Source organism: Mustela putorius, unplaced genomic scaffold, assembly GCF_011764305.1.
Source record: "Mustela putorius furo isolate JIRA1106 unplaced genomic scaffold, ASM1176430v1.1 tig00003974_pilon_pilon_pilon, whole genome shotgun sequence".
Taxonomy (NCBI): Eukaryota; Metazoa; Chordata; class Mammalia; order Carnivora; family Mustelidae; genus Mustela; species Mustela putorius.
The window spans coordinates 996,792-1,011,911 of NW_025422117.1; the positions used below are offsets into that span (position 1 = coordinate 996,792).

Below are 15,120 nucleotides of genomic sequence, written 5' to 3' on the forward strand. Positions count from 1 at the left end.
AGCCGGTCTTTCGCTCCTAGAATAATAAGCTCCAACGAAAGCCAACTTCAAGATGCCCCTTACTCTCGCTGATGGGGGTATTTTGTCCCCTCTTACGGCTGCCCTATTCCAGGACCCTAAAGAAATTCCAGAAGAACTGTCTTCTTTTCCAGATACTGCTCAGATCCTGTCAAGGCCGCTCGGCAGTGAATCTGCCGTCAGGTCACCTCCGTCTGGTCTGGATGACATCACCCTACTTTGTAGATAAATTGATTTTGATTTTCTTAAATCAAGAAATTTCCCAGGTCTGAATGTATGTATAAATGGCCCTCAAAGCTCAGAGTCTGAGAGCTAAATGCACTAACTAATAACAACCCAAAATGCCTTTGGCGGAATATAAAATGCCACAGGACTGCTGAGTGCCCATAATCACAGTCTAAAACTTTCATTTTCTTCCTTTCCTATAACATTATAATAATAAAAGGTCGGGCCAGGCCTTTGTCTGCCTAGTAAAACAGGGTTATCAAACCATTTAAACACCAGCCAGGCCTACCACCCAAATGGATGTTCCCTATTCTCCTTCGCCTGCCCCTTTCCGAAATATTGTCTGAGTTATAATAGGTGACTGCAAAACATTGTGCGCTAATGGGTTTCTTTCTGCTGATTAACAGGTTTTGGATTCAGGAAGACTGAAGGAGTATGATGAACCCTATGTTTTGCTGCAGAATGAAGAAAGCCTGTTTCACAAGATGGTACAGCAGCTGGGCAAGGCAGAAGCTGCTGCCCTCACCGAAACAGCAAAACAGGTGAGCCCGCCGCAAGGAGTGGTAATTAAAGTTCATCGCAGCCGTTCACCCTCGCAATCTGGCACCAGGGGTGCCGTAACAAGCACCCTGTGCCCTTTTCAATTATAAGCCTTCAGAGACAACGCTTCATGACTGGGTCTTAACAACATGTCCCGGGTTGAAGTCAGGTCTGCTGAGAATCGGCAGAATCGGTGGGGGAGAGGGGAGCCACAGGTGTGCAGGGTTACTTGTGCCCGCAGTTCGGGATGCTCAGGTGCACGGGCACGTGGGGGCGCTTGGGTGCATGGGCACGTGGGCCTGTTCTGTACACTGTGGGTTGCTCAGGTGCGCCGGCCTCTGTGCCCACCTGCAGAGAGAGACCAGATTCTAAAGATTTCCCATGTTCGATTCTGGGGGGTACAGATTCTCCTGTGGCACAGAATGTCCGTGTTTTGCAGACCAGTTACATTTCAATCTAGCGGCTGCCCACCTCTGACATGCAAATGTGGTCAAGGCACGTCCAGGATATTTGGAAGAGTTTGGGGAAAAAGAAATATGGGATATTTTCGGTCTAGTCTAGAAAGAGCCAGTTCTAGAAAAATCCAGCTATGTGTAGGTGGCTTTTCTGTTTCATGATTTGTAAAGAAAACTACATGATATGGGTACTTCCTGCCCAGGTTCCTCCCTGATTCTTGGTTGTTTAGAATCAGGCCTCGTTCCAAAACCTGTGCTTCTTCTGCCTTGTGGAGGATGAATTCGCCGTTTGAATGATCAAGAATCTGTACTGTCTTAATGCTGTAGTCTGAGTGGTGCTTGAAAGTTTACAAAGCCTTTTTATAGAGCTGATAGGTGTGAAAGTACCAAGCACTGTGTTTGGTGAGAAAAAGTGAACAAAATCCAGATTATCTGGTATCTTTCTAATAACAGTATTGAAGGCTCTCATTGTACAGGTGTGATGGGAAAACTGAGGGCTGCTTTCAGGGACTTAAGCTAGTGTCTGGCATCACTTGTAACTTTCTGATACAAGGTGGGAATTGGATTGATAGAAACATAGAAGAAAGAAAGGAAAATCAGGTGTTCTTGCCATTTGAGATGCATGGAACCGACGGTCTTCTGAGGTTTCCCATCAGAAGTCTTCATCTGGGGCATTTTAATTATGGATACATTTTTCTTTTCACTTTATTTATTTATTTATTTATTTGCACTTCCCAGATTTTCACTGTGGGGAGAAATTACTTGTGTAATATCTTAAGTATCTGGAGGAAATCTGTCCTAGGATTTAATAGTACTTGCGTATAAGAGATTTATCTAAAACACAGCTTGAATTCTCTTCTGTCCCTGCTTCATCTCACCCGTCCTTAGAAACGAAGATCTGTGCTTCCATTATTTGTAAGGGATTCCTTTGAATTCTGCTTTCGTCCTCAAAAACTATTCAGTAAATGTATGTATGTGTGCACAGTACTGTGCTGGGAACTCACGTGTCAGAGTTGTGCCTTAGTCATCTCCGGTATATACCCCTGAACTGAGAAGAGCAGAGATTTTCCGTCTGTGTGCTGAGCCTCTGGAGCCGCAGGATGAGGCTTAGATGTCACATGCCATGCCCTGTAGCCTGCTAGAGCTTGTCTCTTCCCGGTGCTGATTTAAGAGGCTGAGATTTCGAGAGGGGAAGGACATTGCTTGAATTCACACAGCTGACTGAATAACTAGGAGATTCAGAGTTCAAACCGAGGGTCAGGGACAAGGAAATCTGTACCCTGAACTTTTCATAAATACCTACATTGTATGTGAAGGTAGAGACGCTACACTTGGAGCCCTGTGTTGCTTTTATGCCTGAAATGCAGAGTGTTTTCATCTAGTGTCTCCCAGGGAGCCCTTCCCTCCTAATACCCAGTCAGTCAGTCACTGGGGATCCCCTGTATCATCTACTCATGAAACAGCCAGGAATCTCACAAACCCCTTTGTTCTTTGACCTCAGGCAGTTCACATCAAACAGATGGGTCCCCACCTACGTGTCAAAGCCTCCATCTTAAAAATGTGTTATCACTGTATATTATCAAGACGTTGAGTAATGAGAAATAAATCACAGATAGTTCCAGATAACATAAGACAGTATATATTTGAACACCCTCGCTTTACAAATGAGGAAACTAAGGCCCCTTATAAGGAAGATAGCCCTAACTTACGTTAACTCTAGTTTGTAGCAGACACAGAAGTAGAAATCTGTCCTTTTAACATGTTTTAGTGCAAGTGTAAGGTACGTACAGAAATGTTCATAGGTAGCAGAGTTAGAAATCTTGTGGTACCTAGTCCAGTAATCATACACCTCATTTAACAATATTAATGGTGTTACATTTGGGTAGTTCTCTGTGTGTATTTCTTGCTCTATTATATTTTTAAAATTTAAATTGAATTAATTAACATATAGTGTATTACCCAGTTACCCAATCCCCCTACTGTTCTCCCTTCCGGCAAAGCTCAGTTTGTTTCCTGTGGTTAAGAGTCTCTTACGGTTTACCTTCCTCTCTGATTTTGTCTTGTTTTTATTTTTCCCTCCCTTCTATGATCTTCTGTTTCATTTCTCAAATTCCACATATGAGTGAGATCTAGTTCCATGCATGTCATTGCAAATGGCATGATTCCCCCCCCTTTTTGATGGCTGAGTAATATTCCATTGTGTGTATGTATAATATATACATACACACAATGGAATATTACACACACCACACACACACACACACACTACATCTTCTTTATTTACTCAGCTGTCAATGGACATCAGGACTCTTTCCATCGATTGGCTATTGTGGGCATCACTACTATGAACATTTGGGTGCATGTGCCCCTTCGGATCACTGCATTTGTATCCTTGGGGTAAATACATAGTAGAGCAATTGCTGGGTCGTAGGATAGCTCTATTCTCACCTTTGAGGAACCTCCATACTGTTTTCCAGAATGGCTGAACCAGCTTGCAGTCTCCTATTTGGGCCCTTCTTGATCATTTATCTTACACGGCTCTCACATGTATGATTTCATTTCATCCTCATGGCGGTTCTTTCTTATCCCAAATCTCAGTTCATGGATGAGGAGAATGGATCAAGGACTCACCTGGGGCCACAGAGCTGGTCAGTGGAGAGCAGAGGGCGAATTGCTGGGTGGGGCAGAGCGCTGCTCCGGTCCATGTGTTAAGTTTCAAAACCCTGCTTCTTTTCTTATGAGGTGTCCAATGTGAGGCCAGGTTCTCCTAAAGGCAGAACATCCCCGTGGGATTTCAGTACTGCCACTGGCTCAGATCCAGTCTCTGGAGAGATGTAAGGACATACATGCCCCAGTTCTCACCCCATTTGAGTATCTTCTTGACATTACTTCTGCATATGCTTGGTCTTCTTAGAACAGGTGGTCAGATGGTCAGCTTTTTAAAATGTGTGAGCATCGAATATCAGTGCATCGCAGAGAATGATAACAGCAGGCAGATTAGCGTAAGTCAACAAGCCTTCCACTCCTAAGAGACTGGAGTTCATTCCTTTGACAAGAAAACTCAGCATCTAGGAAAAGGGACTTCCAAGTCATGTTTTCTTGACATATAGATATTTTTCTGAAAATATTGGTGTAGGCAGGCTTAATCATTCTCTGATTGACCCTCATAAATGAGCCATGAAATAGTAGAGAAAGTATTTTTTAGGTACATAAAGCTGAAAGGTGCATTAGTGTCTTAAAGCAACAGAAATGTATTTCTCACAGTTCTGGAATCTGGAATTTTGAAACAAGGTGTCTCAGGGTTGGTCTCTGAAACATCTCTCATTGGCTTGTAGGTGGCCATCTTCTCCCTTTGTCTTAGCGACATGGTCTTCCCTCTGTGTGTATCTGTGTCCTAACCACCTCTCATACGGGTACCAGTCAGAATAGATTAGGACCCACCGATGTGACCTCATTTTAACTTAACTGACCCTATGTTCACATACCAGTCCCATTCTGACGTATTGAGGGGTTAAGATTTCAACATAGAAATTTTGAGGGGACACAGTTCAGCCCATAACCAAGGGTGAATGCCCATCATTCATTCTCTTCCATGGTGAAACAGACCTAATTAAGGTTTTTTGGAGTTTTTTGTTCCCAGTGTGTAACAGGTGCCATTTTATCCATTTGTGAAATCACCAGATACAGCCCCAAAGTCAGGAAATCCTGATATCCTACGCCCTATAAGCCTGGACCAGTTGGAACAGATGGAAGAAATGCTCAGCAGCCCCATGGTCCTGCATGTCTTCTGAGATCCCTGAGCCTCTCGGGGTCCTTATTTGCTGTGCTGGGGTTACAGTACTGCCTCACTCATCGTGCTCTTACTACAAGGACCAGATGAGATGGTGTATACTTACCTGCTTTGAAGAATACAGAGCATTTTACAAATAGAAGAGACTTATCTCTCAACGATCAGAGGAGGATTGGTTTCTTCAAGGCTGTTGATGGAACCCTTATCTCTCTGTAATAACAGAAGAAGTACCCAAAATTCTTCTAGGTAGCTTTAGGGACTCTTTAATGGTTAAAATTTATTTTTAATAATAGGGTTTTTGTTTTTCCACAGATGATACAAGCTAGTGCCACAAAATTCAGAAACTTAGCTGTTTTTAAAAAGAGTTGTTCTAGTTTATAAATAAAATGTAAGTCCTCTGCCCTCACCTGTCGTGACTTGGCTCCGCCCTCAGGAGGGACCTTTGGCACCACTTGGGACCGTCCGGTTGTGTGAACACAAACTTGTGCACAGCCAGCCTTTCTGTGTTTGAAGCACCAGTGACTGCCATGTTTTCCTTTTTCATTTACTCTCTCCAATTATATAAATGCATGTAGTTATCTCATTCTTTTTATTTGTTTATTTTTATTAACATACAATGTATTATTTGCCCCAGGGGTACAGGTCTGTGAATCATCAGGCTTACACATTTTATCTCATTCTTTTTAATGGCTGCCTAGTATTTATGCTTTCTCTGCTCCTTTCTCCCCATTTTTCCTTCTAATTAAGTTAATTGTTTTCTGTTTTTTTTCCTCCAGAGAATACACTCACAGATTTACTTAACTGATTCTTATATTTTGTGTTACAATTCATCACTTACTGCTTTTATATCCTTTAATTCCTTCCTTCTGTGCTTTATACTGTTGTGGTTTCTTGACTGCATTTGTTTTCATTCTTTCTTACTCATTCATACAGATATTTTAAGACAGTGAACTTTTCTCTGAATACTGTTCTGGCTACTCTGAAATATAGTGCTTTTGTCATAGAAAAGTTTTTATATATAAATCTACAATTTTGGTTTTAGTTTTCACTTTGGTCCAAGAATTATTTGAGAAAGAGGTCTTTAAAACTTCCTTGTGATGGGGAGGTTGTTTTTTTCTGTTTTCTGTTTTACCCAACAACATTGATATTCATTGCCTTGTGATCACAAAGTTGTCTGTGCTGTTTCCACCCCAAACCAGTGTTTTGTAACACTTTTTTGTGTTCTAATGTATGGCAATTTTGGTGAATGTTCTTTGGGCATATGAAAAGATGGGCTGTTGTCTGTTTAAGGTATAGCATTTGATAACTTTTAATTAGATTTGCCTTGTTGATTGTATTGTTTAGGTACATCTTCTCTGCCCTTATTTGGTCCATTTGATGTGACTTAGGGAGGTCACATAAGGTTAGTCTCATAAAGAGGTTTCCACTTTTTAATTCTTCTTATTTTTTGGTAATTTGGATAATTAACCACCATTTTTTGGTAATTTTGATGCTATGATATTTTAGTCTACATATATTCATGACCTGGGTTTTTGCTATGAACTATATTTTCTACTATTTAAAAGTGCTTTTCTTTCTTAGAAATGCACCTGACCCTGAATGCAGGCTGTTTCAAAATTGCAGTTGAATTGCTTTTCACTTTGTTTTCAATGTTTTCATATGTCTTTGTCTTTTAGTATCAGATTATAAATATATCTCCTGCAAATGGCATGTGGTTCAGTTTAGCTCTGAGATTCAGTCTTAGCCCCCTGCCTTTTTAACAGATGAATTTAGTCCATTTACATTTATTGAGATTATAGGTGTATTTTATCTTATATTAGGTTTTCAGCTTTTAGTGTTCTCTTTTAAAACTTTTCAATTAGTATGTATTTCTTTTTTAGTTTTTGTTTTTGTTTAATTTTTGAGTAATCTCCACCCAACTTGGGGCTGGAATATGTGATCCTGAGATCAGGAGTTGCAGGCTCTAATTGACTGAGCCAGCCAGGCACCTCTGTTTTTTTTTTTTCTTTGCTCATTGTTTTATGTCTGTACTTTACACTTCTTCTAGGAACACTTTATTATTATTGATTCCCCATTGTGAACAATGACAACATCTCTTCCCTCTCTCTACCAGATTTTAGTTGTCTAAATAGCTTCCCTTCTATTCTACTATTTACCTTCAAATCTTTAAAAATACTTAAGCCCTGGATGCATGGGCAGCTCAGTCATTAAGCATCTGCCTTGAGTGCTGGTCATGATCTCAGGGTTCTGGAATAGAGCCCCGCATCGGGCTCCCTGCTCAGCGGGAAGGCCACTTCTCCTTCTCCCATTCCCTCTGCTTGTGTCAGCTTTCTCGCTTTGTCACTCTCTGTCAAATAAAATCTTTTAAAAAAATACTTAAACCCCCTTATTTTACTTACTTACTTACTTGTTTAAAATGCTACTTTCTCCATCTCTTACTTGGCTAAAGTCTGTCCTCTAGCATTTTGTCTTTCAGACTTGGGGTTGTGAGATCCATTCGTGGGGCTGTGAAATCTGTTTAGTCAGTCATCACTAGCTTGTCTTAAAATATGAGATGCCAAAGAATGGAATGGGAGAAGAACAGTGTAATAGTAAATACTTCTTGGAAGTTCCTTCAGCATAGGTGTTGATTCCTACTGAGTTTCAGTGAATATGGAAAGTACATACAATTGTGGTGACAGTAAAAATAAAAGGATTGGAAAACGGAGCTCTGTACCATCTTAAAGGAGGGCTCATTGGAGTTAGAATCCGTGACTTTACCACGTGTATGAAGTATTTGCTGCGTCTCTAATTTAAATGTTCTGGTTATAAAATGCTTGAGTCACACTTTCTTTCACTTAGTATGCTGTAAATTTTGCCCCGACATTGTTTATTCATGGGGAGATGTCCAAGGCCAAGTTAGAAGTAACTCGATCTTCTTTCCTGGATGCCTGAAGGACTCTTTCTTTATTATGAAGGCACGTAGTTTTTCCTGGGGTATTCTGTACTCTTCAGGTCCCTAGCTCAAAGTCTTTTATTTCTGGAGGTTACCTAAATGATAGCTTTGAAGTATTTGTTTTGTTTTTGGTTTGTTTGTTTTACTTTTGGTTGGAGTTTCCTCTTTTTAAGTATCTGTCGTGTGTGTGTTTTATCTGGCCTTTGTGTTATAAAGCTATTTTCTCCTTGATCCTTTTAATTCTTTATAAATTCCTAATTATGCTTGCTTTCTCAATCCTGTCCTCCATGTCTCATCCTGTTTGTTTCCAGCCATGGCTCAGTCACTTTGGGCTACATCTCTACCATTGTCATTTCTGTGATTTTTTTTTTTAAGATTTTATTTTTTTATTTGACAGAGATCACAATTAGGCAGAGAGGCAGACAGGGAGAGAGAGAGAGGAGGAGGCAGGCTTCCGGCTGAACAGAGCCCAATGCAGGGCTCGATCCCAGGACCCTGGGATCATGACCTGAGCTGAAGGCAGAGGCTTTAACCCACTGAGCCACCCAGGAGCCCCCTGTAATTCTTTTATAGTCTCCTTCCCTTCACTTCTGGCCCAAGGCAACTCGTGGTTCATCATTTTGTGTTGCTGAGCCATATTTCCAAACTCCCAAACTTCTGTTGTCCTCAGGTTGATTGTTCTATGTTTGCTTTGAATGTATTGCATTGTCTGTTTTATATAATTTTCATCTGTTTATTGTTTTTTGGGTTTTGTTTTTTTGTTTGTTTGTTTGTTTGCCGTATGTTTATCTTCTTCCTTTTCCTCACTTTTTTGGGGTATATTTTACAGATTGTGTACTAATATATTTTTTGTTGTTGTTGTTATTCTGACTACTCACCTTGGAATTGAGTTTTTCCTGGACCATATATTTAGGGTAGTGCTGACTAGGGCACTGTCTCAGACTAAGGGGAATTCTCTCCTTAACATAGAAACTCCTTATGACCCACAGAAAGAATGTGAGTGTGTGTGTGTGTGTGTGTGTGTGTGTGTGTAAGAGAGAGAAATTGAAAATGCGTGTTCACTTAGCCTGTCCTCCTCCCTAGCCTGCAGAGATGGGCAGTCACTTGCATTTCTGTATTTCTCTTCTCTGAGGGCTTCATCACTGTGCGTGCTTCAGGCAGAGATGGTGATTCTGGTCGGTTCCTCGCCGACATGCCTTAGAAGTCACCAGTTAGTTGGAAACCTGTGCTTTCCCACAATGGCCGAGCTCTTCCGTAGCTCTCCCTCTTCTGGCTTAACTAGCCCCACAGGATCCAGCGGCATATGGTAGCCCATCCGATATCTTGCCATTTGGGATTTCCGAGGACTCCTGAGTTCATCAGAGATGGGCTGCTTTCTCGTCTGGCAGCACCCTTGCTGCCTGGGGTGATTTCTGAGAGGATAAGGGGAGGGGGTGTCCACTTCCATGGTGAAAGAGGTCTTCTATGGCTCTCCAGTACTTTTTTTTTTTCCTTAAAGAATTTATTTATTTGACAGAGAGTGAGAGAAGGAGAGAGAGCACAAGCAGGGGGAGCAGCAGAGAGAGAGGGGGAAGCAGGCTTCTCGCCCAGCAGGGAGCCCAATGCGGGACTCGATCCCAGGACCCTGGGATCATGACCTGAGCCGAAGGCAGAGGTTTAACCCACCGAGCCACCCAGGTGCCCCTCTCCAGTACTCTTGAACCTTGCTGACACGCCTGCCAGCGTATACCCCGGAGTTAGACCTGGTGTAAAGACGAGTTGGAGAGTTCCTGGCCTGGAGCCAGGCCTGGGCAGTGTCATGAGAATGAATGAAGGATCTGGAGCCAGAACTGAGCTGAACTGAAGCCTTCTGGAGGCGACGGCAGTAAAGCTCCGTGGCTGGCCTTCGTCCGCGCCCAGGGAAGCTTTTATCGCTCTGTTGCTTTTAGTGGGATCTGATTCCGAGGTTCCTGCTTCATTGACCCGTGGGAGTGACACACTCAGTGACACACTTTGTCTCAGCCTCCATCCGAGGGACTGTAATGACCCAAACCCAGGAGAAGGAGTGGAGAAGGGACGAGAAACCCGGTCCTCCCTGGTCTTGCTGTCCTCCTGTCCTGCCTTCGAGCTCTTAAGGGCATCGCTGCCTTGATGCGTCCCAACTCTCTGGAGCTGGCATTGTTACTGCCCCTTCGGACAAGTGGAGAAACTGAGACAGAACGGGGCAGTCAGCAGTCAGCGTCAGGGCTGCACCGTGTGTCATTTTTCACACCTCTCTGCCTCCCCGGTGACTCTGTTCCCCGAACGGGAGGCGTCCCAGCTGTTTTGTTTTCCTCACTCAAGTGTGGTGCTGCTGCTCTCCTCCACGGACCCGGGGTGTGGGGTTTGGGGAGGCCCCACTCAGAGCGGCCTCGTCATCACACCTGCCACTTAACCGTGGCGTGTCTTTCATCAGCCGTTGGTAGCCGGTAATTAGTCCCTGGGAGGTAAGTCGCTGTCTCACTTCGCAGGTGAGGCAGCCCCTATGGAGAGGGCAGGAGCGAATTTTTTTTCCCAGGATCAGCAGGGAGTCCCAGAGAGAGACCGTGGACATGGGTCTCCCCATCCCGGGCTCAGCCTGCGGCTGGGGGCCCCTTCCTCCAGCTGCCTCCATCGCCCACCTGGGGCAGAGGATCTTTCCCTGTCACCACTGTCATCGGAGTGTGCTCCCAAACACAGCAGCACAGGAGGAAATGAAGGTCGAGTCAAGGATTTAACGACGCGGGAAACTCTGCTTTCAGGGTTCAGTTTCAGGTTTTTCAGACCACGCGACTAAGACTGTTTCAACGAAGCCTTGCTAATAATGACGTTTTCTGCGCATTAAATGACATTGAGCGGGTTATGGGGAAAGGCATCGGCTTACTTGGGAGAGGACCGTCAAATAGCAGAAAATGAGGGTGTATTTTTCTCTTATTGGCTGATTTGAGTTTCAACAAGAAATAGCTGTTTCAGAGTACAGACATAGATCACCATACAAAATATGAGCTGCTTTGCATTTGCCAAAAAAAGATAAAAAATCACCACCCCAAAAGTGTTATTTTGAAATACTTGCATGATAATGGAAATAGCCTCCGATTTCACCCAGTGCGGTCCAAACATTCTTGAAGTCCTTCTTTTTCTCCTTAAGTGACATTTTAATATATAATATTTCAAAGGTAATGTTATTTTTGGAGTAGCAAGTATGCAAGCAGCAAGAGAGAAAGAAAGTACACTTAATCTGCAGGTAGGTGTCCCAGCAATTTTCTTTTTTGTATGGGCAGCCCATTATCTGCCATGATAACTTTGTTGACAGCACCCACAAATGTGTTCGGAGCCTGGTTTTGTAAGATAGATCCAGGATCGTGCGACTAAGAGATCCAGATCAGAACACGTGTCAACCTTCAGATAGATGGTACATTTTCTGTTTTAAAGACTCAGACAAAACTTTTCACATTCTTCTTTGGGGGGAAAAAAATTACATTTGAAGTCCTTTTTCACCCAAACCCATTTTGAGATAAGCGCTCACAAGTCTTGACATTATTCCATTTTGTTATGCGCACCTGTCAAGGAACTGAGATAGGATACAGCTACTAAAAACTGATGATTGCGGAACAGAGAAACTTGACAGCATTTCATTCCCTTTATGTTCTGATTATACATTTATCAGAAAACCTGTATCTCTTCTAGTTCAGCTAGAAATTGGTAGAATTCAAGAACTCAAAGGCTTGGCAAAGAACTGTCCTATTATTTGGTATCATCTTACATTTTAGAGAAGTTGCTTGGTTGAGTCATTGTTAAAGCTCTTGCTTCTCTTTTCATTATTGTCGCCCACTATCCACAGATCACATTTCTATAGGGCCCGGTAACTGCTTTGCCGCGCAAATTAAACGCCGGGATATTTCATACGTATACGCCGGCGTTTCAATGCTTGTCAATCAGAGTTTATAAAATATAGGGATTACAACCTGATATTAACATCCAGATCTATTGTGCTCATTTTATGTGTGAAAATGAGAAACCCTCGTACCGACACTAGATTCCCCGGCCTCTTTGTCACCCTGTTTTTAATTTATCTTCAGGTTTTGTGTCAGTAAAATGATTTTGCTTTATCAATTTAATGTAGTGATAAAACGTATCTGTGAATCAGAATGATCAGAAGCAAAAGGGGAGCTACAGGTTGTTTGGCATTAAGCCCAGCTCCGCTGAGGAGTTTAATCGGCTGCTTCCTTCATTGAAGGGAACAAGTCCCTGTTTTGGTTTTTGGTGTTTTGTTTTGTTTTGTTTTTTTGTTTTTTAATTATACCTCCACCAGCAGTGGGATGCCCTTCACGTGAAGACGTGGGCATAGACATGCATCACCTTGGGGAGGAGGACTTGGAAACTTTTAAACATGTTCTTTTTACACCTGTCATTCTTCTTCTTCTTTTTTTTCTAGGAGTATTTCAAAAGGAATTACCCAGATATTACTCACAGAGACCACGTGATTATGAATGCTTCCAATGGACAGCCCTCAGCCTTCACTATTTTTGAGACAGCGCTGTGATCCTACCCCAACATCAAGTCTGTTCCAAAGGCATTTTGTATAGTTTCTGCACTGTGTAACTATATATTGTACTTTTTACACTAGCAAAAAATATTTTACACATACAAGATGTTTGGAGTTTTCCTCCGACTTCACTTGGTGATTTCAAGCTCGAGCAGGATGATGTACTATTTTTTTATTTATATATTATAGTTTGTTTGTTTTTTTCTTATCCAAATCACAGGTGCAGGACACCAGTAAAAGCTGTTAACCAGGTCTGGTGCCTTAAAGAGACGTCAGAGCCAAACCTCATTTTGTTAGGTATAAGACAAAGTTGTCACAGACTTTTCTTTTTCTTTTTTTACTGCCCTCCCAAATTACATATTACTTTCCAGTGATATCAGGGATTCTATTTACTTGAAGACTGTGTGAAGTTGCCGTTTTGTTTGGCCACTTCCTTTAACTTCACGGGGATCCATTATTTCTCCCCAGAGGCCTCTGGTTGAAATCGTACAGATACAACTAATAGGACAAACTGAAAATACACTTTAAGGGACATTAGAGTGACCCCCTCCCAAAAAGGATATATGCTTGACACACAGGAGGGCGGTGTTTAATGACACGTGCTGAAAGACAAGGAAGAGAACATCATGCCTCTTCACCATGGGTGACTTGATCACGAAGGACACACATGTGACCATCGGTCACCTTCTGGATGTGCGCACCTCCACCACGGGCACCACTTCTGCCCCAGGGCTCAGCGTGGTGACATTTTCCGGAAAGACCCAACCACTAGCTATAATTCTGGATCACAGAGCAGTTGTCTTATCTGGATTTCTGGCTCACTGCCCCCTAACGGTCTGTTGACTAAAAGCCTTTTTGATTTAGCCTTTCTTGCCATCCTTGTTCTGCACACGCAGGCTTTCCTGACTTGGTGAGGAAGCCCAAACCTCTTCGGCAAAGATGGCAATGACTGTGCAGTGTGTTCTTGGGGTGCACCCAGGGGCTGCCCAGGTTATTCTCCTTGGGACCACTACTAGTGCTTCGTTTGGGTCTTTCTGATGAGCGACTCTGCAAACTGCTCTACTCTCCAGGCCTGCTGCACTTTATTTGAACCATGGGTCTTTTCGTTCTTCTGGATGGTGGCTCCGGTGCGTGAGTTCAGGTTGCTAAAGGTTTTACGGTTGCGGTTCTAAGTAGATGCTCGTGACCTCCAGGTGAAGGCGTGACCACCGTCGAGTTGCCTGTATTCATCGATACGCCCTCAATACAGCAGATCTGGGCACTCTTCAAAGAGAGAAACAGATGTTTCATACCATCAAGCCTTAAAAAGCACACCCAGCAAACTACACAAGATACACTGAGTGCAGTCGCTGTTGGACTCCTCGTATTTAGAAATGATAAGGTGAACGTCTAGTTCAGCAAGTCAGTAAGTCGTTCTGTAGTCGTGGGTAGTATTTCAGGAGACTGAAGGACAACAATGATGACAATGAGGTTTGTTAACACAGCGGAAATACTGGAAACGTGTATGCGCTTTTTTTGGTCTCTAGAGGTGAAAGGCAGTTTAAAAAAAAAGTATCTATTTTATTTCTGTTTTAATGTCATAGCATTTTTTTTCTAATGAAACAAAATTCATTTGAAATAAATGACAGTTTTCATCTCCTTTCCGGGGTCTGTGTTTTGTTCTTAGAGGGATTACTGACTCATGTCCTTGCTGTTGAAAGCCAACAAGTTTTCCAGAGATCAAAAAATGTCTTCATTATCAACTGGTTCTCTTGGCTAACTAGATGTATCAAATATTCTAAGTTTAGCCAGGTGGGTTTCAGACAGGTTGAAACACCAGCCTGGTTGCATCCCTTCCAGGAAGGGATAGAGTATTAGCTTCTGCCCTAGGCTTGAACAAGTATTAAGTTGTTGAGGTTTTTGTTTTGTTTTTTTGAAAGGTGACTTAGCCCTGAACTAACAGGAAGCATTTATTGCTGCTACACTAAAACACTGTAGAACGTTGGTTCTCAAAGGGTGGTCCCCGGACCCACAGCATCAGCCTCACCTGGGAATTTGTCAGAAATGCAAATTCTTGTGTCCCTTCCCAGATCTACTGAATGAGAAACTGGTGGTGTGGACCAGGAATCTGTGTCTTAACAAACCCTTTGGGTGCTTCTGATACTAAAATCTGAGAACCAGGACCACAGAACATAAAGAACTAAGAGATCATTAAGAAAAACACAAGAAAAAAAAAGAAAAAGAAAAACACAGAAAGCCCAGTTAGAGGAATGGACTAGAGACCCAAAAATGTACCTTGCAAAAGAGAATATCCGAGTGACTGATAGCTAGAAATGTCTTACTCTTATCAGTGACCAGGGAAATGCAAATTAAAGCCATGTCCAGCTAGCACTGGACATCCGCTAGCAGGCTACAATGAAAAAGCAACCCATCGGGGCACCTGGGTGGCTCAGTGGGTTAAAACCTCTGCCTTTGCTCAGGTCATGGTCTCAGGGTCCTGGGATCGAGCCCCGCATCGGGCTCTCTGCTCAGCAGGGAGCCTGCTTCCCAGCCCCCCCACCACTGCTCCCTGCCTACTTGTGATCTCTCTCTGTCAAATAAATAAATAAAATCTTTAAAAAAAGGAAACCCATCA

The 15,120-nt window shown here is 42.8% G+C and overlaps 1 protein-coding gene across 2 annotated transcripts in view; it reads left to right on the forward strand.

Moving 5' to 3' along the window:
- ABCC4 (ATP binding cassette subfamily C member 4) overlaps nucleotides 1-14,147 on the forward strand; it is a 247,332-nt gene extending 233,185 nt beyond the window's left edge. For both annotated transcript variants that reach the window (XM_045070905.1, XM_045070906.1), the window contains exons 30-31: nucleotides 651-785; nucleotides 12,396-14,147. In XM_045070905.1, the coding sequence (XP_044926840.1) occupies nucleotides 651-785; nucleotides 12,396-12,503 (243 nt within the window). In that variant the 3' untranslated portion in view covers nucleotides 12,504-14,147. The remainder of the gene's footprint in view (nucleotides 1-650; nucleotides 786-12,395) is intronic.
- Nucleotides 14,148-15,120: the final 973 nt, after the last annotated feature.